We start from the raw sequence: 23,505 nt of genomic DNA, 5'->3' as shown, positions 1-23,505 counted from the left end.
ACTCTCAGGGGTACTCTCAACCAGTCTGGAGTGATGTCTCTGGACTAGTCCGGCCAATAAGGGAGTTGCAATGACCTGCCCTCATCCAACATGGCGTTTCGGGGCATTTTCTTTCCAGCCAATGGAGGTGAGGAAGAGACTCAAATGTATGGAAGGCGGGGCTTCGTTTTGCCACAGTGAAAAGTTTGCAGGTACGCCCACCGTGAAGTCATTCTGTCCCCGCCCACTCCCTGCTGTCATTGGATAATCAATGTCTCGCCGTGAATCTGGGATTGGTGGGATCGTGGAACTGTCACGTTGCTCCGCAGCTCTCTTCCGGGTTGGCTGGAGAGGGGAGTTGGTTGATGTGGGAAGGGACCCGAGTATGAAGAGGGTCACCCTGTTCGTGAAGGGGAGTGCTCGGACCGGCAAGGTGAGGAGGAGAGCGGTTGGCACTCTCCATGTCTGCCTTCCCAGAAAAGGGGCCCCTCACATCCTCCTATATGACCCCTCTACTGGCAGGAATACCTGGGTGTGGGTTGTCCCAGGTGTGCCAACTCCCAACTATAGATACTCCAAGTGTAGGAACTTCAAAGTATAGGTTGTGTCAGGTGTGGGCTTCCCTAGATATAGGCTTCTACAGGTGTAGGCTCCCTGTTGTATTGGCTTTTTTGGGTGGGAGCCCCCAGGTGTAGGTTCCTTCAGGTGTGGGAATTCTCAAGTATAGGTTCTTCCCCCTCCCCCCGGGGGCTTTCCTTGGTGTAGGATCTTTCAGGTATGTCGACTCCCAAGTATAGATACCGCTGGTGTGTGCTTCACCATATATATGATCTTTCAGGTGCGGGCTCCCCGGGTGTAGGGTCTTTTTAGGTGCCGGCTCCCCTTGGGTGTAGGGTCTTTTTAGGTGCCGGCTCCCCTTGGGTGTAGGGTCTTTTTAGGTGCCGGCTCCCCTTGGGTGTAGGGTCTTTTTAGGTGCCGGCTCCCCTTGGGTGTAGGGTCTTTTCAGGTGCCGGCTCCCCTTGGGTGTAGGGTCTTTTCAGGTGCGGGCTCCCCTTGGGTGTAGGGTCTTTTCAGGTGCGGGCTCCCCTTGGGTGTAGGGTCTTTTCAGGTGCGGGCTCCCCTTGGGTGTAGGGTCTTTTCTAGGGGTGCAACGGATCAAAAAAATCACGGATCGGAACGTTCCTCGGATCAGAGTCACGGATCGGATCATTTTTCAGATCAGCAAATAATAATTTAATTTGCAAAAACCTGTAAAAATTCCACAACCATATAGTCCCCACTGTAATATCCACAATCCCCCCCCCCCCCCCACCACTGGAATATTGGCTGATTATGGCTGGGCATTGCTAGGGTATTGGCTGGGCATTGCTAGGGTATCGGCAGGGTATTGCTAGGGTATTGGCAGGTGTTAGGAATCTTCTTGTGCGATCAGTCAAAACTCCAGATGTATTGAGAAGACAATTTATTTCTGATGTGGCTCACAAAAGGGAGACATGCTTACAGGACAAACTTTTCTAACAGCAGGGTATTGCTAGGTACTGCAGGGTATGGAGGGATGGCTGCTTCCATCTCTGGATCTCTCCCCTCCACTGTACAGATTAGTACAGAGAGGGGAGAGAGAAACCGGCGTCATGACATGACGCCGGTTTGTTTACAAGTGATCGCTCTGTCGGAGCGATCACAGTGTAAACAGCCTGGGTGTAGAAAGATGGCCGCCGATTCGGAGCTAGGCCGAAGCCGCGGCCTTTCCTAAGGCCGAGACCGCAGAGCGCGGCATGTGCCGATCTGAGCGGGGTGACCCGTTCGCATCACGGATCGGTGACGATACGTTGCACCCCTAGTCTTTTCAGGTGCGGGCTCCCCTTGGGTGTAGGGTCTTTTCAGGTGCGGGCTCCCCTTGGGTGTAGGGTCTTTTCAGGTGCGGGCTCCCCTTGGGTGTAGGGTCTTTTCAGGTGCGGGCTCCCCTTGGGTGTAGGGTCTTTTCAGGTGCGGGCTCCCCTTGGGTGTAGGGTCTTTTCAGGTGCGGGCTCCCCTTGGGTGTAGGGTCTTTTCAGGTGCGGGCTCCCCTTGGCTGTAGGGTCTTTTCAGGTGCGGGCTCCCTTTGGCTGTAGGGTCTTTTCAGGTGCGGGCTCCCCTCGGGTGTAGGGTCTTTTCAGGTGCGGGCTCCCCTCGGGTGTAGGGTCTTTTCAGGTGCGGGCTCCCCTCGGGTGTAGGGTCTTTTCAGGTGCGGGCTCCCCTCGGGTGTAGGGTCTTTTCAGGTGCGGGCTCCCCTCGGGTGTAGGGTCTTTTCAGGTGCGGGCTCCCCTCGGGTGTAGGGTCTTTTCAGGTGCGGGCTCCCCTCGGGTGTAGGGTCTTTTCAGGTGCGGGCTCCCCTCGGGTGTAGGGTCTTTTCAGGTGCGGGCTCCCCTCGGGTGTAGGGTCTTTTCAGGTGCGGGCTCCCCTCGGGTGTAGGGTCTTTTCAGGTGCGGGCTCCCCTCGGGTGTAGGGTCTTTTCAGGTGCGGGCTCCCCTCGGGTGTAGGGTCTTTTCAGGTGCGGGCTCCCCTCGGGTGTAGGGTCTTTTCAGGTGCGGGCTCCCCTCGGGTGTAGGGTCTTTTCAGGTGCGGGCTCCCCTCGGGTGTAGGGTCTTTTCAGGTGCGGGCTCCCCTCGGGTGTAGGGTCTTTTTAGGTGCGGGCTCCCCTCGGGTGTAGGGTCTTTTCAGGTGCGGGCTCCCCTCGGGTGTAGGGTCTTTTCAGGTGCGGGCTCCCCTCGGGTGTAGGGTCTTTTCAGGTGCGGGCTCCCCTCGGGTGTAGGGTCTTTTCAGGTGCGGGCTCCCCTCGGGTGTAGGGTCTTTTCAGGTGCGGGCTCCCCTCGGGTGTAGGGTCTTTTCAGGTGCGGGCTCCCCTCGGGCGTAGGGTCTTTTCAGGTGCGGGCTCCCCTCGGGCGTAGGGTCTTTTCAGGTGCGGGCTCCCCTCGGGCGTAGGGTCTTTTCAGGTGCGGGCTCCCCTCGGGCGTAGGGTCTTTTCAGGTGCGGGCTCCCCTCGGGCGTAGGGTCTTTTCAGGTGCGGGCTCCCCTCGGGCGTAGGGTCTTTTCAGGTGCGGGCTCCCCTCGGGCGTAGGGTCTTTTCAGGTGCGGGCTCCCCTCGGGCGTAGGGTCTTTTCAGGTGCGGGCTCCCCTCGGGCGTAGGGTCTTTTCAGGTGCGGGCTCCCCTCGGGCGTAGGGTCTTTTCAGGTGCGGGCTCCCCTCGGGCGTAGGGTCTTTTCAGGTGCGGGCTCCCCTCGGGCGTAGGGTCTTTTCAGGTGCGGGCTCCCCTCGGGCGTAGGGTCTTTTCAGGTGCGGGCTCCCCTCGGGCGTAGGGTCTTTTCAGGTGCGGGCTCCCCTCGGGCGTAGGGTCTTTTCAGGTGCGGGCTCCCCTCGGGCGTAGGGTCTTTTCAGGTGCGGGCTCCCCTCGGGTGTAGGGTCTTTTCAGGTGCGGGCTCCCTTCGGGTGTAGGGTCTTTTCAGGTGCGGTCTTCCCCCATCACCAGCTCTGTGATGTTGTAATGGAGGAATGGAAGAGGACTCCCGTGGCAACCTGTGAAGCTCTGGTGAATTCCATGGCCAAGAGGATTAAGGCAGTGCTGGAAAATAATGATGGTCACACAAAATATTGACACTTTGGGCCCAATTTGGACATTTTCACTTAGGGGTGTACTCACTTTTGTTGCCAGTGGTTTAGACATTAATGGCTGTGTATTGAGTTATTTTGAGGTGACAGCAAAATTTACACTGTTATACAAGCTGTACACCCACTACTTTACATTGTAGCAAAGTGACATTTCTTCAGTGTTGTCACATGAAAAGATATAATAAAATATTTACAAAAATGTGAGGGGTGTACTCACTTTTGTGAGATGCTGTATACAGTGATTTAAATGCTCACCTCTTGGTCACTGTGACTTGCATTTGAATTTGACTGTCCGGTGTCTGCCCAGGGAGATCTTTTTACATCCGTGTTTGTTTTGATGCAGACAAGTGAGACCTGTTTCTCTCATGAGTGCATGAATCCTGATGAAGCGATCCAGCGAAACGTGTTGATGCACAGGGGCTCACTTATACTACATGGTGTAACAAGAAACTGTTATAGTATGTCAATTTTGTCTACATTTCGCACATATGTGAACACACGTTTTCAAGTTCCACGTCCTTGCTCCATGCAAATTATTTTTAATGTATTGTACCAATAAAGTGTTTATATATTTTTACATATTTCATGTGGTCTACAATGCCTCTAAAATCCAAACCTTAAGGTTTTCCCTCTCCCTCCTATATCCAATTATTACGATTACGGATGTGGCAATAGGAGTGATTCCCAAGTATAGGTCTCCCCCCCCCCCCCCCCCCCAAAGGCATACCCTCCTCAAGATTCCAATGTTTTACTAACTCCAGTAATATCCTCCTAGCCATGTCTGCCTCTTTTCTTTCTTCCCTCCTAATTCCTGCCATTCTCTCCCCAACAGGTTGTTGCCGTGTATGACTCATCCATATCAGATCTTCTATCGCTCGCTAGTAAGAAATTAGGAATCCATGCAACAAATGTATACAATGACAGAGGTGGACACATCGATGACATCGCCCTAATCCGGTACTTCCTCATGGTTTTTAGATCTTCATTTTCAGTTCTCCTAAAAAATTGTTCTTTACAAATTCATGGAAGACTAATGCCCTGTACACATGGTCGGAAATTCCGGCGGAAAAGGTCCAATCGGATTATGTTGTTGGAAAATCCGATCCTGTGTGGGCTCTATCAGACTTTTTCCGTCGGAAATTCCGACTGAAAAAATTTGAGAGCAGGGTCTAAAATTTTCGGACAAAAAAATCTGATCAGACTTTTATCACATCGCTTGTAGAGAATTCCGACGGACAAAGGGCCACGCATGCTCAGATCAAATTACGAGACCAAAGCTATTGGCTACTAGCCTGTACGTAGTCCCGTCGTACGCAATGAACATCACCACATTCCGAACAACCGGATTTTCCGATAACTTTGTCCGACCGTGTGTATGCAACACTAGTTTCGGGCAAAATCCGTTGGAAAAAATCTGACGGATTTTGTGGTCGGAATGTCCGACCGTGTGTACAAGGCATAACTTACTGTGATTGAGGATGACCCCTGTGCTGTGGTCTGTGTAATACATTCATGACCTGGAGCCTTGTTACAATACTCCAGCCTCCACTGATTATGTACAAACAGTGCATGTGAGTAGAGTACAGCTTCGCTGGGAGCACACCTGAAAAGCCCCTTTCATTTGGGCTGTCCGATAAGGTCTGCCTGAAAAACGGCAGACCTTATCAGACCCTCCAGTCTCTTCTATGGAGCAGTGGATGTTAGCCGACACAAGTCCAGTGACACCCGGATCTGGCAGATGGTGGTCCCTGTTTCCCATTCGTCCATCTGATGGAGACCGAGAGGTGGGCCGTTTCCATCTGTTTGCTCCATAGAGGAGAGCGGGACAGTGTCCATGTCCACTCTGCATAGTGGTGCAGACACAGACTTGCCATCCACCTGCTCAGCGGAGAGATCCCAGCTAAGCTAGTGGAGGCATTCGTGTGAAAAGTGCTAAAGGCTTTAGCTGACACCCCCCCCGCCCCGCCTTCTCCCTGTCTTGGGCAAGCTCATGGATTGTGTATTTCCCTCCTTGCTAGGTGAGTGGTCAGACAGTAAAGGGGAAGAATGTGTTGTCCACTACACTAGCTAGCCTTGAAGATCACCTAGAAAGATGGGACAGAATGCTACATGCACTTTGTTTTCTGGAGGACAGGAGCCACTTGGCTGGCGTTTCAGCTGTAGGAGGAAATTGGGCATGCTGGCTTGCTTTAAGCTGTATTTAATGCAAACCTGTGGCACCACCTGCTTGCACACAGGTTTTTCTGCAAAGTGCCCTGCCAAGTTTATAAGAGAATTTCAGGTTTTCTGACACTTTAATCAAATCCTTTCATGCCAGCCTGGACCAAACTAGTTATTGGCCTTCCAGACCGGATTGGCTGCCGCTTAGGCTGTAATATACTATAGTAGCTTGTGCTACATACAGGAAGCAGCAATGTGTTCCGGAAGCAGTAGCAGACTTTCTTCCACTGCTGGACATACAAAAGTCACCCATATCGCATCTCTGCAGATTTCTCTTTACTTCCTGTATCTGAACAGTAAGTGAGAGGAAACGCTCCCTAGAGACAGGTTCTGACATTATTTTTTAAATTTTTTATTTTTTCTCGCATGCTCTGCAGTTATTTTTCTGTCATGTAAAACTTTTTGTGTGTTTCTGTGTCCTAGTGATAACGATGTCTTGTACGTGAGCGATGGCGATCCTTGTGCAGGTGAGTTGTACACTGTCTGATGTAATTCTCATAGCAGTACACTAGAAATTATAGATAAATTATATATACATACATATTTTGTGCAGCTTTATATTCGTAGCGCATTACATTTTATTCCTTACTAACAGAAAATATAACCGCCACTATTCGTTTTTATCCAGGGATTTTTTTGGAGTAAATTTAATATTGTATTTTTTTTTTCGTTATTTAGAATCATACAAACGCACAAATAATTTTTTTTTTTTTTCTTTCTTTCTTTCTTTCTTTCTTTCTTTCTTTCTTTCTTTCTTTCTTTCTTTCTTTTAGATGACCTGGAAATGCCTTTGGTCCATGAGCCATTAACAGGATGTCACACAGATTGGCTGACATTGAATGTGGGCGGCAAATATTTTACCACGACACGGTAAGAATAGTGTCCTAGTACTGGTATTTAGTCAGACATCTATACAATTCATAGCCTGAATTTTACTTTAAATCAGTAACATGGTCCTGTTTATCCTGTCAGATACTACATTCAGCGCTCTATTTAGGTGCTTCAGATATAACTGCAGATTTAATACAAGTGTATAGCCTGTGGCCTTGTCACAGAGCTTATACATCTTGACCCCGTATCTGGAACGCTTGTTGGGAACGTATTGTTTGAATGACAAGCGACCAGAAAACTTAATCAGGGATTCATCAACGCAGACAACTTGATGGGGAGTAAACAAGTCTGCAAAACGTTGGTTGAAGTGGTTTCTGAGGGGCCGAATTTTGTAGAGTCGATCGTATTCAGGGTCTCCACGAGGACGACAGAGTTCATTGTCGCTGAAGTGCATGAACCGCAAAATCTGCTCGTATCGTGCCCTGGATATGGAAGCAGAGAACACGCGCATATGGTGAATTGGGTCAGTGGACCAATATGACCGCAACTCACTCTTTTTGGTTATGCCCATGTTGAGGGAGAGGCCCAGAAAGATTTTAAATTCGGAAACCGTAACTGGTTTCCATTGTCTGGCAAGGACGGACTGGGGAACAGTGGCGATGTGTTGACCAGCGTACAAATTGGTTTGGTCCACAATAGATCTATAGAGATCTTCGGTGAAAAACAGTGAGTAAAAGTCAAGTGTCGTAAAATCAACTGTTTCCACGTTAATGCCAGGTTGGCCAGTGAATGGGGGAAGTACGGGTTCTGCAGAAGTGGTGGGCACCCAATTAGGATTGGCGAATTCTGCAGGAAGGGCACTATGGGTACGACGGGCCTGTCTTTGTCTTTGTCTTGGTGGCAGCGGGACACTACTTGTGCTTGCCACCTCACCAGCTTGAACTGCACTTATGGGACTCGCCATGTCACCACATGCTACTGCAGTGCTGGATGTACGTCCAGGGTGTACTAGGCCGCTGGTGCTTGCCAGTTCACCAGAAGGATGAGCGGCTCTAGTATGTCTCTGCGGTTCCTCCACCTGAACAACAGAATACATTCGGGATCGGGTACACCTGCCCTTAACAGGGACCTCATCTCCATCGCCAGAGCTATCTGTCATGGAGCCGCTGTCCTCTACAGCAGTGGTCATCAACCCTGTCCTCAGGGCCCACTAACAGGCCAGGTTTTATGTATTACCTTGGGGGAGATGCAGACTAGAATACTGCAATCACCGAGCAGCAAATGATATCACCTGTCATGTATTTCAGTTATCTTGCAAACCTGGCCTGGAAGTGGGCCCTGAGGACAGGGTTGATGACCACTGCTCTACAGGATCGTATTCTGAGCCTGAATCTGACAGATGAGTGACGTCCTCTTCACTATCTGTCATGCTCAGAAACGTGTAGGCCTCTTCACTAGTGTACCTTCGCTTTGCCATTTTGGGCTCTAAATTTAGGGGTACACTAGTGAGACTCGCAGGTAAAAAAGCACTTGGGCTGTCAGCGACTGTATCAAAACGCTACAAAAAAAACTGTTAGCGATCGCAGGGATCAAGCCTGACTCTGCGAACGCTGCAGTTATGTGTGTTGTGTTTTGTAAGTGACAGTGATCGATCGATACTGCACTTGGGTGGGCTGGGCTTGGCGGAGGGGCTAAACGCAGCTGCTAGCAGGTATCTGGGCTGATCCCGCTAACAATGCGTTTTGGGAAACCTAAAATGCTGGCAACGCTAATATAGATCTGATCAGATACTATATTACTAAGGGAGGTGTATGCTTTGCGCGTGGGTGTTAGCGGTACTGGCACTAACCTGACGCTGCCTGGGGCGACGCAGACCTTATCTGACCCTCAAACTTATATCACCCGCCGGGTGATCAGGGGGTTAAACCTTTATTAGGTAATAAATGGCGGGTGCCCTGAAACTATAAAAAAAATAACTAACCAACCAGCGTCACCTGTAACAGTTATATGGTGATCACTGGTGAAAGGGTTAACTAGGGGGCAATCAGGGGGCTTTATGCGGTAGTATATGGGGGTCCCTGACGCTATAAAAAGCTGCGGCGAACCTAAATACTTACCTGCCTAACTAGCGTCACCTGTGACACTAATACAGCGATCAGAAAAATGATCGCTTATTAGTGACACTGGCGACGGGGGGTGATCACGGGGTTAAACCTTTATTGGGGGGGTTAGGGGGGTAGCCTAGAGCTAAAGGGGCTAACCCTAACTGCCCTAACAGTTATTACAGTCACAAATTACACCAATGCAAAAAAAATAAAAAATGCAATTGGTGTCACTGGGGGTGCAGGGGTGATCGGGGGGGTGATCGGGGGGTGAATGTGTGCCTGCCGTGTTCTACTGTACGTGTGGTGTGTTGGTGCAACTCACCGATCCTCTCTCCTCAGTGCCGGAACGAAAAAGACCGACACGAGGAGAGATTACATCACTTCCTCTGCCTGTGTTTACATTACAGGAGAGGAAGTGATGTCACGCTGGACTTCCATTCGTCAGGAGCGATCGCGAGGGGGTGGCCATGAATGAATGGCCGCCCCCTCATCCCAGATCGCTCCTGAACGGATTCCGACCGCTGCTGGCATCGGGGGGGCCCGAACGGGCCCCCACCCGCGGGAAGGCAGGGACGTACAGGTACGCCCATATGCCTGCCCGTGCCATTCTGTCGACGTACATCGTCGTGCGGCGGTCGGCAACTGGTTAAACTGGTAAATCGATGGGTTTAGTTCCGCTTTATGATTTACAGCAAAATGGCAGCCTCCAGCAAGAAGAAACAGGAACAATGTTGGAGGCAATTTACAGCACACTATTTTGGTAGTATAATTATTAATGTGGAATGTATGCTCTTTGCTAAAGTACATTATTTGTTTATCAAGGTGTGTGTTTTTTATTTTTTTTTATTTTTTTTTTTAATGGGTCAAGTTCTGCTTTAAATAAAGGTGCAGGGCATGTAAAGCATCTCCCAGTGGCAGACTATAAACCAAATGATAGAGCTGGGCAAAGAAGGCTAACTCTTGCATCAACAATTAGGGAAGCAAAATCCAATTTCTTATTTTGCATTATATAGTGGTTAAGAATGAAATATATGTAATCACTAGACAATGATTAGGAAGTCTGCTTCAAACAGATACATGTGCATTGGTGTTCTACGCAAATTTCATTTTCTAATCATCGTTTTTGTCTTTTTATCTTAATCTCTGTAGGTCTACCCTTGTCAGCAAGGAGCCTGACAGCATGCTATCGCACATGTTCAGTGACAGAGGTTTGTAGTGCTCTGTGGATAATTGATGTACAAAACCTGTAAAGTTAGTCATATTGTTCTTCTTCTACTATTTTAAATGGGCCAAGATTTGTCATCCTGCAGAATTTTTCCTGAGCTTTAATCTGAACTAATGTCAGTTTCACTGGTTGTCAAAGCCATAATTTTAACCATGCTATGAATGAGGAAATGTATCTGTATTCTCCCTCTGAGATGGGGGTCTTCAAACTTTTCTAAACAGTGGGCCAGTTTACTCTTCTTGCAGGTTTTATGGGTTCAGGCTGTGACCAGTGACAAGGATAAAATGAACTGATGTCGTTGGGAGTGAAGAATGTGCCATCATTTTGTTTTAGTGGGAGGAATGGTGCCCCATTGTTGGTATCAGTGGTAGGAATAGTGCCCATCATTGGGTTTAGTGGGAGGAATAGTGCCCCATCTTTGGTGTTTGTGCCCCAAGGGCCAGATAAATGCAGGCAAAGGGCCATATCCGACTCCCAGGCCACAGTTTGAAGACAATTGCTCTAACGGGTGAATTGATTATAGATTTGATTTGGACTGCTTTAACCCTGTCTATTGGTATCTACTAAATAAGAACCTAAAACATTGGGTGGGAGGGGGGAGGCTTGGCTCAATTTTCAAATAAATGTGATGAGAGAAATACAGGGTGATCCTGGTCTCCTGATAACACTATGTCCTGGTTAGGTTGTCCATGACACTCTGTGGCAGTGATGGCAAACCTTGGCACCCCAGATGTTTTGGAACTACATTTCCCATGATGCTCTGGCACTCTTCAGTGTAGTGGAGCATCACTGGAAATGGTTTGTTAGTTCCAAAACATCTGGTGTGCCGAGGTTTGCCATTACTGCCCTATAGGATTTATTTACTAACTACAAGTAGGCTGTTCATTTTGCAAGGAAATGTTCCCCTAGTTTAGTGAATGCGGTAAAAAAATAAATCACTTTGCGATCAATACCCAATCACAAGCAAGAGAAAAAAAAGTATTCATGATTGCATGTGATTTGACGTTAAGTCAGCAGAGCTTAATCTCTTCCCGAAGCTAAAAGAAAATTTCCTTTTGTATAGTGAAAATTTCTTGTGGGCAACCCCTGTGTGTCTATAAATCACTGATTCAGAACAAATATGCAGCTGGTGAAGTGATATGTCGTAATTTTGGTCTTGCTTGTGTTTTATCATTCATTTTACGGTCTTTGTTTCTGTAGATGGCTGGGGAAATAAGAGGGATCACAGAGGAGCTTTTCTGATTGACCGCAGCCCAGAATACTTTGAGCCAATACTGAACTACCTTCGCCATGGTCAGCTCATCGTCAATGATGGGGTCAATTTGTTGGGTGAGCTCTGTGAAGTAGGCTTGTATAATAATTTGTATCTTGCAGAAGAATTTAATCTGGTTTTTCTACAGGGGTCTTGGAGGAAGCCAAGTTCTTTGGCATAGATTCCCTGATTGAACACCTAGAACTGGCAATAAAGGTAATGGATATGCTTATTTATGTACTTTTATGCATGTTAAATGTTGGATATTTTGACTAAACCTTTTATCTGACCAATTTTTTATTATTTGCAAATTGTTTCCCCTTTTTATAACTACTTAGTGACTCTGTCCGTAACCTGCTTAAAGTTTATTTGCACTTGATTCACAAAACATCAGACCTATGGATGTCATTTTGAGGGAGGACTGGCTTTTGGGAATATTTTTCCCATTTGTAGTGAATGTTTGTTTATATTTAGAAGGATGATCCCATTATTCCCGGTGCCTTCAGATTTGTCACGTTTTGTACTGTAGAATTCACAGCCTGCCGAGGACCACTCCCCTATATCTCGCAAGGAGTTCATACGTTTTCTTCTCGCCACTCCAACCAAATCAGAACTTCGCTGTCAGGTGAGTTGAAGGCATTAAAAAAACATTAGATTTGCAGATTTTTTTTTTCTTTTTTTTTTTTTTTTATCCTTGTTTAAAGAGGTTTGTTAAAGAATATGTAAACCCAATATTTCATATTCCTAATATGTCTGCTGTACTGTGTATTTGTATGAAAGTCTCCTGTATTCTTTGTATTGCACCCTTTGTGTGACATCCCTGGTGTCCCTGCCAGTCAGTCTGCTTTCCTATTAAAAAAAAAAATCTGACCACGCTAACCAGGAGAATACAGCATGGTCAGTTCTCTAGCTATGATGTTAACTCGGGCTGCTCTTCTCCAATGATCAGACCTGTCCTGAGACATCTCCCCTGCACAGCCATTCACTGGGAAGCTCAGTGTGCAGTTGCTTCTCCTCCCCCCAACTCTTATGCAACTGAGAACAGAGAGAATGTGTTCACTTATAAGAGAGGGTGGAAAAGGGGTATTTATAATTGTGTGTGTGTGTGTGGTGTGGGTTTTTTTTATCGTGCACAAATGTTTTGCCTTTTCATTCCTATATTAAACTGAGTGGGTTGTTTTACAATGTGATCATTTTACAATCATTTTAAGGGCTCTTTCACTTGTCCATTTTCATTAATTTTTTTATTTTTTTTACCTACAGGTAACCCTTATTATAGGCTTTCCTGTAGGTAAAAGTCCCCAATTTGGCTATACAACCACTTTTTAACTCCGCAGAGCTAAGTAAGGAGCCATTTTTCTTGATGTCAGGAAAACATGTTAAAAGTGACTTTTGTTAATAGAAGAGGAGCAAAGCAGCAGACAGAAATGACACTTGGTGCTCTGGATTGAGACAAGCACACACTAGTGTACATGCTTTGTTCATATTTCATGTCTGAGGTTTACAACCACTAATGCACTGCAACACAACAATCAAAACCAGTACCAGTATCACAAGTCCATAGTGGATTCTGCGTCATATAAGGGATAACAGAAGACAGACACTTGGGGAACCTCACCTTTCCGAATAAACTATCCAAAGTATGCAGTGGGCTTAGCAGCCTGAGCTCTAGATTTGGATATTTGAAAACACATCAGCTGAATACTCATTTCCAACTATAGCAACCCCAATGGGAAGCTCAGGGAGTAACCTAATGCTTTTGGGATGCACATGAAGGTAGTATCTGTCTATCAACTTCCGTATATCTGTACGATCAGCTATAATACTTGGGTCACTGCAGTGCACTTGTGATTATCGCAGCCAGGGGACCCAGAAACTGTTATCTGGTACAGAAATGGCCCAGTTTAGGACTAAACAGGGTTCTCTGTTTTGGTCACCAGTAGATGGAAGTCTGTTTAGTACTGACACCATTTTAGGCTGGGTTCACACCTCTTAGTAGGGGTCCGGTCCAGTAGGCTCGCAGTAGGGGTCCGGTCTGTCCCTGTTCTCTGTTTTAGGGCTGAATTTTAGCCTGAATTCGGTCCTGAAATGGAGCCAATGACGCACAGTGTTCCTGTGCAAGTCTCTCAGCAGCCACAACGAAGATATGTGAACCGACTTCATAGAGAGCCGGTCACACTCTTGTAATGCGAATTGGATGTGGGAAAACCGTATCCCATTAGCATGTGTGTGTGAACCCAGCCTTGAACAAGTTATAGTAAACCATTCCCAAACTTTATTTAATATCCTTTGTTGATTTTGTCAGCCAGCACCAAGCGTAACATAAGCATTATTAATAAGGTGAAGAGTGCCATAAAAAACAAAGTGATGAAGGACATTGTATGTATACTTGTCTTTTTTAAACCCTTTTTTTTTTTTTAATCTCTGACCTTTTTACAGGGTCTTAATTTTAGTGGAGCTGATCTCTCTCGCTTGGACCTGCGATATATAAACTTCAAGATGGCAAACTTGAGCGGCTGCAACCTAACTCAGGCCAACCTATGTGGGTCTTGTCTGGAACGAGCAGACCTGTCTGGATCTGTACTGGATGTAAGGATGGGTCTGCATAACTGTAGAAGCATGGGGGAAAAAGATTGTCTGTGTAATATAGTCTGTCTATTTTTACATTTTAAGTTCAGTTTGGTTATGATTTATTTTTATTTATTTTTTTTATTTTTTTCATTTCTCATCATACTGCCACATATGACTTGTCTATTTTTTTGTAAATACATATCAATGCAATCAGATTCTAACACGTATGGTCACTATAATGGCATTACTTTTGAAGTCCCTTTTCATCCATAATATCCAGTCAGGCATTTGTAGACCTGAAGCACAACTGAAAATTCTCAGTAGACCTACCTTGGCACCAGACAGCACTACACTTCCTTGCAAACAATAAATCAGTCTAGCAGTCATGCACCTCACCCATTCCCCCCCCACCTTGGGCTACACAAGGTTTTGTGTGAGGTTAAAGTGTTGTTAAACTTTAACTTTAACCTCACAGGAAACGTAACTCTCGAATCGTATGTCGGCTACTTTCTTCCTTGCTTTCCTGTGCAGGCCATCATTTCTGAAAACCAATCCATGAAACTTTGTGTCTTGTATTAAAGTAGAACTATAGACAAAACCTTTTTTTTTTTTTTTTTTTCTTCTTTTCATTTTGGATAGAGTAAGCGTGCCCTGTAATGTTAGTTTTTGCCATCTGCGTCCCATTGGGGAGATTTCATTTCCTGTCCCGTTAGCCAAACAGGAAGTGAGAGGAAATCCCTGCAAATTAGGGGAGTTCCTTGGGGACCCCCAGTTCACCACAACTAGTGTCCTCATTGGAAGATTTTCCCTCTATTTATTTACTTTTCTGTATTTTTAGCTTTTCTTATACTTTCACTATCAATGATAATCGTAAACCAGACAAATGGAGAGGGCAAATCTCCCTAATGGGGGGCACAGACAGCAATAAAAACCTAATAGGTGTTCTAATCCCTCTGCACTCGATCCAAAATAAATAAGTTTTGCCTTTAGTTATACTTAAACACTGCCTTGCAGGGGAAAGCACACTGAGAGGGAGTGATATTGGAAAGTGCATAGATGACCACATTACCCTTATTTGAGTGACTGAGCATGTGCTGTAACATAAAGATATTGACTAAAGGGATTGCGGCTACAAATGGAAGGTCCACACATAATTGGGGTTGCGGGACTGCTTGGAAGGTGGCTAAGGTCTGGGCAGGGCTGTCCCAGAAAGTGTCTGATCTGGATAGGACTGCTTGGAAGGTGGGTGTTTAAGTGTGGGTTGGTGGGTGATGACCGTGTCCCAGGTACTGGGATGAATATGTTAGCAAGCATGAGAGAGGAGTGAGTATTTGGGGATAAATTGAGCCAAATTCTGTATCGGTAAACTTCAATTAGTGGACCTAAAGGGAAAATAATTTTGTTATAAAGGTTTTAATTTGGTTGAAGGTTTTTTAGTTTCATGCATTCTATGCATGCAGATGAAGCTCTCCCGGGTCTCTGCCTCCTTGTTGGCTGAGAGATGGCAGCGGGAGTCATTGGCTCTCTCTGGGGTCAATCACAGCCAGTGAGGAAGGAGTGACACGAGTGTCCCCAGAGCAAGCAGGGGGGCCTGGAGCGCCGGCAGAAAACCTGAGCAGAGGAGTATCTGGGCTGGTCTGTGAAAAACTTCTACATAGAGCAGGTAAGTATGACATGTCATGTTAGGTTCTATTACTACTACTCTTAACCGTTTTTCTTAAGTTGCTTATGTATCAAAGCATGGCTGAGTCACAAGCAGCGAGTAAAGGGGTGGAACCTGCCTTCTGATCAGACCCGCCCACTTGTCTATAGCTTGGGACAGTCCTGGGTTCCTTCATTGTAACAAGTCATAGTTACCCTATACAACCAGCTGTAGCTGGTGCTGAAGTGATGTTCAGTAATACAATTTCTAAAAGCCTGAAACTGAATTGTGTCCTCTGATAAATGCATCTTTAAATGTTCTAATTGTTCTGTTTACTTTTCCAGGGAGCCAATTTACAGGGTGTGAAGATGCTCTGTTCCAATGCAGAAGGAGCCTCCCTGATAGGATGTAACTTTGAGGACCCATCTGGCCTGAAAGCCAATCTGGAAGGTTAGAGGAAAAACATTTAATACGATTGACAGTATAATAGATAAAGTAAATATTCATAAACTTTTTTTTTTTTATTTATTTTTTTTTTTATGAGGGTCAGAAACTTATTTTTGTGTGTGTTCCCTTCCCCCCCCTTCTTTTAGGAGCTAATCTAAAGGGTGTTGACATGGAGGGCAGTCAGATGACTGGGATAAACTTGCGTGTTGCAACCCTGAAAAATGCCAAACTGAAAAACTGCAATCTACGTGGTGCTACCTTGGCAGGAACAGACTTGGAGGTGAGAAGGCTAAGTTCATAAATGTACGCTCTATGGACAAAAGTTTGTTGGACATCCCATTCAAAAACCATTGGCATTAAAGCATATCTAAACTTTAAAAAAAAAAAATAATAATAATATATTGTCACACACCAGTCCTTAGATGTAATGTGTGCATTCGTTTATTTTTCAGGATATTTTTTACATTTTATTTTAACCTGGTGACCGTTCCTGTAGTATGACCATGCTTACTTACCCTTCTGTATCAGGACAACAGTAACTTGACCCTCTCTTATTCTCCAAAACATAGATGGGCAGGGTTCTGTAGTCCTCAGTGGTAGCTAAGAACAATGTATTTGATAAATCAGCACAGGCAAAGGGCGCAGAAAATTATTAGCTCACAAGATTCCTGGTAAGATCTTATCGGTTTCTTTCCTTAACTTATTAAAAATATCTCTTTAAAGCACTTTTTAAATTCTGTATTTTACAGAAAAAGGGCAACAAATAAATGGTTAAATTGTTGGGGTGTACATGGACTTTATTGGGTTAAATTCAGAGTTCTGTGCAGGTCACTCAAGTTTCTCCATACCAGACTTGTCAAACCATGTCTTTTATGAAGCTGGTTGATCAGGATAGGGTGAATAAGTGATGAGGGGGTATGAAAGATTCACAGTGGGGTTAAAAAGGGCAGAATTGGGTGGGAGGAGCCTCTGGGCATCTTGGAGCCAATCGTGGTAGCTCCTTGTGGGTAAGCCGCTGCCCATTTAGCCTCCATGCAACTGCTGCAGTGGGACACACGACCCTGTTCCCAGCTGATCAGGAGGTGGAGGTTCTTGCAGTCCAAGCTGGCTATTCTCCTTCCAGGGACCAACGGTGGTCTCCACTTTCTTCTGCCTTGCCTGAGGCTGATCTCCAGGCTTGGAGCATTCCTTCACTGCTCCAATTATCATAGAACCCTAATCTGTATTTATCTCCTGCCAACTGAAAAAACTCTCCAAGTCACAAGACTACCCACTGAATGATATCCGCCATTCAAATTGCCAAAGATTTAGCTGAGAACAACCCTGAGAGCGTGCACAGATCATTACCCAGAATCTTTTGCGAACATATGCAAGTTAATGGTCATGTAATGGCCCTCGTCACACTCCTCCCCTCTGTGTACCCTCCCTCCCTCTTCCTCTCGCCTCAGCTGATGTCTTGCTTAAAGAGGAAGTAAAGGCTAAAAAAAAAAAAACACACCCTGTAAGGCAATGGCATAATGAGCTAGTATGCATAGCATACTAGCTCATTATGAATAACTTACCTGAGAACGAAGCCCCCGAAGCGGTCCTCCGTCTTCATGTCCGCCGCTGACATGGATCTCGGAGTGACTTCTGGGTCTCGCTGCTCCGGCGAATCACAGCATGCGCACGGGAGCCGACACTCACGGCATATCTCTGCGGCCTGCCCAGTGCGCCTGCACGCAGCTGTCTACGGCGCATGCGCCGTAGACAGCGGTGGCTGTCTTCGGGTAAATATCTCCTAAACCGTATAGGTTTAGGAGATAATTCTTGGATCTACAGGTAAGCCTTAATCTAGGCTTACCTGTAGGTCAAAGTTGGTTGTAAGGGTTTACAACCACTTTAAAGTATAACTAAAGGGGGGGAAAAAAAAAATTTGAAAAAATTGGATAGCGTGGCGAGGGGTTAGAATACTTGTCAGTTTTTATTGCCATCTCTGCCCATGTTAAGGAGGTTCTCCCTCTCTTTGTTCTGTTTACCATTATCCGTGAAAGTAAAAAAGTCCCAAATTCTGGGTTGTCCCCAGAAAAGTAATAGAGGGGAAATCTTATGAGGTCAGTAGTTCTGGTGACTTGTGGGGTCCCAAGGATTCTCTTAATTTGCAGGGATTTCATCTCACTTCCTGTTTGACTATGGGACAGAAAGTGAAGGGAAATCTCTGTAATGGTACACAGACGGTGGAAAAAAAAAAAAAAAATCTGACGGGGGTTATATCCCTCTTGTTTTATCCAAAAGGAAAAAGTTTTCCCTATAGTTCTACTTTAAGACAACTTCTGTCTGATTTTTTTTTTTTATTTTTTTTTTTTTTTGCCGTGTGTCCCATTTGAGAAGATTTTTCTCCACATCCTGTCCCATTACCAAAACAGGAAGTGAGAGGAAATCTCTCCAAAGTGAAGGAGTCCCTGGTTGTCAACAGAAATAGTTAGATTTTTATTTTCACTTTCGATTAAGGGAAACCGGACAAATGGCGAGGATGTCTCTCTCAGACAGGGCCACAGGCGGCAATGAAAAACTGACAGATGTTCTAATCCCTTAATGAATAACAAACGAAAATGTTTGTTTTATTTTTGCACCCGAAGTTAGCCCTTTTTTTTTTTTTTTTCTCCCTTCCTTTTCCCTGGCAACTCTGCCAGTAATGCCCTGAACACACGGTCGGACTTTCCGACGGAAAATGTAGGATCGAACTGTGTGAAATTCCGATCATGTGTGGGCTCCATCGGACGTTTTCCGTCGGAATTTCCAATACACAAAATTTGAGATCTGGATCTAAAATTTTCCGACAACAAAATCCGATCGTTTAAATTCCGATCATGTGTATATACAATTTCCGACGCACAAAGTGCCACGCATGCTCAGAATAAATTACGAGTCGAAAGCTATTGGCTACTGCCCTCTTTATAGCCGTGTTGTACGTCTCCTCGTTCTGAATGATCGGATTTTATGACAACTTTGTGCGACCGTGTGTATGCAAGACAAGTCTGGGCCAAAATCCGTGGGAAAAAAAAATCAGACGGATTTTGCCATCAGAATGTCCATCTGTGTGTACAGGGCATTAGACTCTTTTCAGCCTTGGGCCGCGTGCACACGGGCGGATTGTCTGCCCAACTAAGTTCGTCAGACAATCCGACAGACAGTCCGTTCAAAATTTGAATGAACGGACTTGACCACACGATGAGCAGACAGTCAGCTGAAAGCGTGCGTGATGACGTGTACGGCACGTACGACGGGACTAGAAAAACGACGTCCAATACACTGCAATGCAACCTTCGGCCGTGTAAATCCTTTCTGAGCATGCGCCATACTTAGTCCGTCCAACTTGCCTACACACGAGCGGACTGTCCGCTGAAACCAAGTTTGAACGGACAAAATTACGGAAATTCCGTAAGACTTTGTTCGTCAGACAGTCCGCTGAAAAAGTCCGCTGAAGCCCACACACGAGCGGATTGTCCGCTGAAACACAGTTCAGCGGACTAAGTTGGACAGACAATCCGCCCGTGTGTACGCGGCCTTAGGGTGACAGCACTTGCTTCATCCTATTGTATGAGGACAACAAAAACGAGGCAGGACTATTGGGAAATCTCCCTGTCAATAATATAGATCCTGAGAACAAATGCAAACTGATAACTTCCTGTACTGCACTGTTAGCTGATGAGATGTCTAGCAAGATTAACAAGTATTTTTTGCTCTTCTCAAACAGGTATAATAAAGCACTTTTTTTTAATAGTGAGTATATCTAACGGATCAAGAGGAACAACTGGGGGAAGTTCAGTATTAAGCCCAGTTCACATTATAGCGGGAACAAGTGTTTTTGACATGCGATTCTACATACCGCATAGACCTGTGTGTGTGAAGCTCCTGCGCTCTTTTGGGCAAAGAGCTTCATGCGATTTGTGAAGGCGCAGAATTGCATTACGTTTGGGGAGCCATTGAAGGATAATAGCACTCAAATGCATGCAGCGATTGCCTTGCGATTTGGGATCACTGGCAGAATCGTAGCCGTTCTGCCCACAATCCCAAATCCCAAAATGTTAATGGGGCTTTAGGGTTTTTATACACTTTTTAATCAGTTTTTTGTATTGTTGGTTTTGTCCTGAGCAAAATAAAACTATATACAGATGCAATTCACATGCCTGAACTGAAGATTGCATCTCGTTGGATGTTCTGTAGAGTAAACTGAGTGGATTTTCTGGTTTCGGCACTGCTGTGTGTGTTTTTTTCTCTGGGTAGTATTGGCAATGTTTTGTATTATTGTACTTGCTTCCTGAAGTTACTTGTAATTTTTTATTTTCTACCGCTTCTTCTTTCTTTCCCAACAGAACTGTGATCTGTCCGGTTGTGATCTCCAAGAAGCGAACCTCCGGGGATCCAATGTAAAAGGCGCAATATTTGAAGAGATGCTTACACCACTACACATGTCGCAGAGTGTCAGATAAACTCTCACATGGAGCAAGGCTCTGCGCCTCTGATTGCTGGCATACTGGAGACGCTTTGCCTTTTGCCTGTACTGCCAAGGCAGACCTATAATCTCTATACCGTAACCGCCTACTTTAATCTCTTGGTAACGTGCACAGAGGACACGTGTCCAATGTGTTACCTACATGTAGCTCTTATTATATATAAACACACAAACCTGCTTCAGATTTATGGCATAAGAGATCTGGAGGAATTTGCACACCTCTCCTGTGGTATATTAAGGTTGCGGTAGTTGTACCAGACTGGCAGGACGGTGTGGTTCGGTATCTTATTGGACTGCCAATAAGGCTTGATCAATATCACTGACATATAAGACAAGGGCTTGAAGAGATGATGACTAGTTTTACTCCTTGCATATACTTTACTTGACAGCTGCTGGTGGAGTTTAGATGTGTTTTCTATTGGCTGTTACTGCTGCATTGTGACCATTCCAAGGTTTGCCTACAGAACCCACGCAAACCTTTAATCTATGCACACGTGATTCAAATTGTGTAGCACAAATTATGGATATGTAGAAGAAAGTGTTGAATAGCAAGCTGGCATCTGTGGTCTTAGACCAGTTTTGGGAAGCCTTTGTCCCTCTGCTGTACTACAAGGCCCAGCAGGCACATTAAGACTTTGATGTTTATCAGCTGCTAGAGGGTCATAGGTCGTTCATGCTGTTCTTGACAGAGTAGGATTAGACTGGCTACTCGATCCCATGTAGCCCATATCGGTGATAGATTAGACCTGTCATATCTGTCTAGTCCTTTGTCCTGTGGTCCAGTCACTTATCACAGAGGTTTCTGGGCCCGCTGCAGGTCAGGGGTTACCGAGTGCCTTAAAGCAACTGTCACAGCTGCTTCTGGAGTTATTTAGTTATGCAAATGACAAGATGAAGTGCTGAACTGTTACCCCCTTTCCCTCAATCTATATATACAATAAATATTTTTTGATTGATTTTGACTGACTGTCTTCTTTATAGTCATGTTTTAGTCACAACTCTGTATTTCAGGTATTGAAATATTTGGAACCTTCCCCACTCAGTAAGGGAAATTTCTTGCATAATATTTTCAAACAAAACCTAGCGTGTCAAAGCTCCATTTTGTAATGTATAGTTAAGTATACCTGTCCATGAGATAAAAATATGATGGCTACATTGTTTACCTCTTCCTTCTGCATATGCTTGTTTTGCTGTTATGCTAAACCTGTGTGTGTGTGTGTGTGTGTGTGTGTGTGTGTGTGTGTGTGTGTCCCATCTATCTATCTAAAACTTGAATTTTAAAATGTTGGACTTTGGCAGAGCATGAAAATGCATAATTGTTGAGAATGTTAGAACATCTGAAATTGTGTGCAGGAAGGTGTAAATGCAGCTTAAGGCCCTTTTCCCATGGGCTTTGTCTGCTCTATTTAGCTGAGAATTGGTGAGCAGATCCCCTGCTGAATAGAAGGGGACGGATGTGACGTGAAGATAACCTTTCCATGCACTCCCAGTTGTGCTGTGGATAAGTCTGAAGGCTGGCCGGAGGCCGGCCTGGATTTGTAGGAGGAGTTTGAGGGGTATATATCCCTCCTCCTTCCTACAGGTCCCTCGTCGGCTCGGCTCTGGTTCCTGTTCAGAACAGCTGACGCTCGTCACTTCCGGGTTGCGCTGACGTCATTTTCGCGCGCCTTTCGAACGGTGGGATCGCCGGAGTCTCCTTCGCTAGGTCTCCTCGTGGTTTACAGGTGCAAGGTATCCCGGCGGTGAGGTAGGGGGGGGGGGGGCGCATGGTACGACAGGCGGGGGGGGGGTTTACAATTCTGTGTAAAACATTGTAGACATAATTATATTAGTCATAGGCCGATGATGGGCCGGGGGAGGCACTTCTATGGTATAGATTATAGCATCACACTTCTCTGGTACATTGTAGGATCACACTTCTATGGTATACATTGTGTGCTGTTTTTTAAAAAAAAAAAAAAAAAAAAAAGTACTGCATGCTGTCCTTTTTTTCAGAGCACACCATCACGCTGTGCTGCTTTATAGGGAACAAGTTCAGGGGGGCTGATCAATGCAAATTTGCGGGGAGGTCCTCTTTGTTGGAAGGATTTCTCCCATTTCGTGGGTGTAGGCATTTCATTTCCTTGAGGGTATCGTTGTGATATGGGCTCATGAGGGTGTATGTACATACCCGGGGGGGTATGTGGGGTGCCTGTCAGGGGACAGCGGCGGCAGCATTTATCGCAGGGGGGCTGGCAGCCTTCTCACTTTTCATCTCATAACCACAGCTGGGGGGGGGGGGGGGGTTTTGCATGTTTTCCAGAGGACATAAAAAAAAAAAAAAAAAAAAAAAAAAAAAAGAGAGCGGCGGGTGGTTGTGAGGATGTTGCGCAGCATGCGGCAAAGTCGCTCATGGCGGCAGGTGCTAGTTCCCGAGGGTGGTCAGATGTAGAGTCTCGGTTTTGGTAAGGGTGGATGTGGGGTCCCCCAGGGTTTGTTCAGGGACCAATCCCATTCAGATTACTGCTTGTGTTATTCGCAGGCTAGGTGGGCAGGTGGTATGATCACGCAGACGTTCGTGTGTTTCTGGTTTATGGGCCGGGGGAGGTTTTCTTGGGTGGGGGGGGGGGGTCTGTTACCAGCTGGACCAGAGCCTCGCTGGCTGTCATGGGTAGTATGGCCGTGCTCGTTTGAGTTTTTGGGCGTCTCATCTTTGGGGGTTACGACTGTTCTTTCATGTTTCACTTGTGTCTGTTATATTTTGTTACGTCCGGTGAGTTCATTTCAGGTGTTATCATTATTTCAGGTCTGGATTTTCTACTTATTACAAACAGGAAGGTGCGTGTTGTTTTGTTTTCCTCAGGTGCTAGGCAGTTATGGGTATATTGTCTAGGTCTGTCACGTCTACAGACCGTACAGGCTGAGGTTTCGTTTTTAAGTGATTGTTGGACCACAATCGTCTCGCCTGTACAACATACGTCATACGTCGCACTTTCACCTCATTTCATATCTACCCACCACGGTCTGTGGGTTGCAAAGCCCTGAGTGTTCGTTTATTAATTGCCTGTATTGCGCTGCAGGTTTGCTCGGGCTTATTCTTTTTCATTTATCTCA

General features: G+C 45.8%; 1 protein-coding gene across 1 annotated transcript; it reads left to right on the top strand.

Annotated features, from left to right (window-relative positions):
- Positions 1-245: 245 nt before the first annotated feature.
- KCTD9 (potassium channel tetramerization domain containing 9) lies at positions 246-21,374 on the top strand. The gene is made up of 12 exons (XM_077469750.1): positions 246-412; positions 4,457-4,581; positions 6,268-6,311; positions 6,618-6,714; positions 9,930-9,988; positions 11,206-11,334; positions 11,406-11,473; positions 11,787-11,882; positions 13,697-13,846; positions 15,815-15,920; positions 16,064-16,197; positions 20,273-21,374. The coding sequence occupies exons 1-12, from the start codon at positions 251-253 to the stop codon at positions 20,387-20,389; spliced, it is 1,287 nt and encodes a 428-aa protein (XP_077325876.1). The 5' UTR covers positions 246-250; the 3' UTR covers positions 20,390-21,374.
- Positions 21,375-23,505: the final 2,131 nt, after the last annotated feature.

Source organism: Lithobates pipiens, unplaced genomic scaffold, assembly GCF_037356315.1.
Source record: "Lithobates pipiens isolate NorthernLeopardFrog02 unplaced genomic scaffold, aLitPip1_a1.2 Scaffold_8, whole genome shotgun sequence".
NCBI lineage: Eukaryota > Metazoa > Chordata > Amphibia > Anura > Ranidae > Lithobates > Lithobates pipiens.
This window is presented reverse-complemented; position numbering and strand designations above follow the sequence as displayed.

What these genes read in the sequence shown, in the direction of transcription:
- KCTD9 (XM_077469750.1), top strand. Translation starts at nt 251, where the DNA reads ATGTCTCGCCGTGAATCTGGGATTGGTGGGATCGTGGAACTGTCACGT. An exon ending in GCACATGTTCAGTGACAGAG is followed by an intron (nt 9,989 to 11,205) that starts GTTTGTAGTGCT and finishes TTGTTTCTGTAG; the next exon opens with ATGGCTGGGGAAATAAGAGG. An exon ending in TGTCTGGATCTGTACTGGAT is followed by an intron (nt 13,847 to 15,814) that starts GTAAGGATGGGT and finishes TTACTTTTCCAG; the next exon opens with GGAGCCAATTTACAGGGTGT.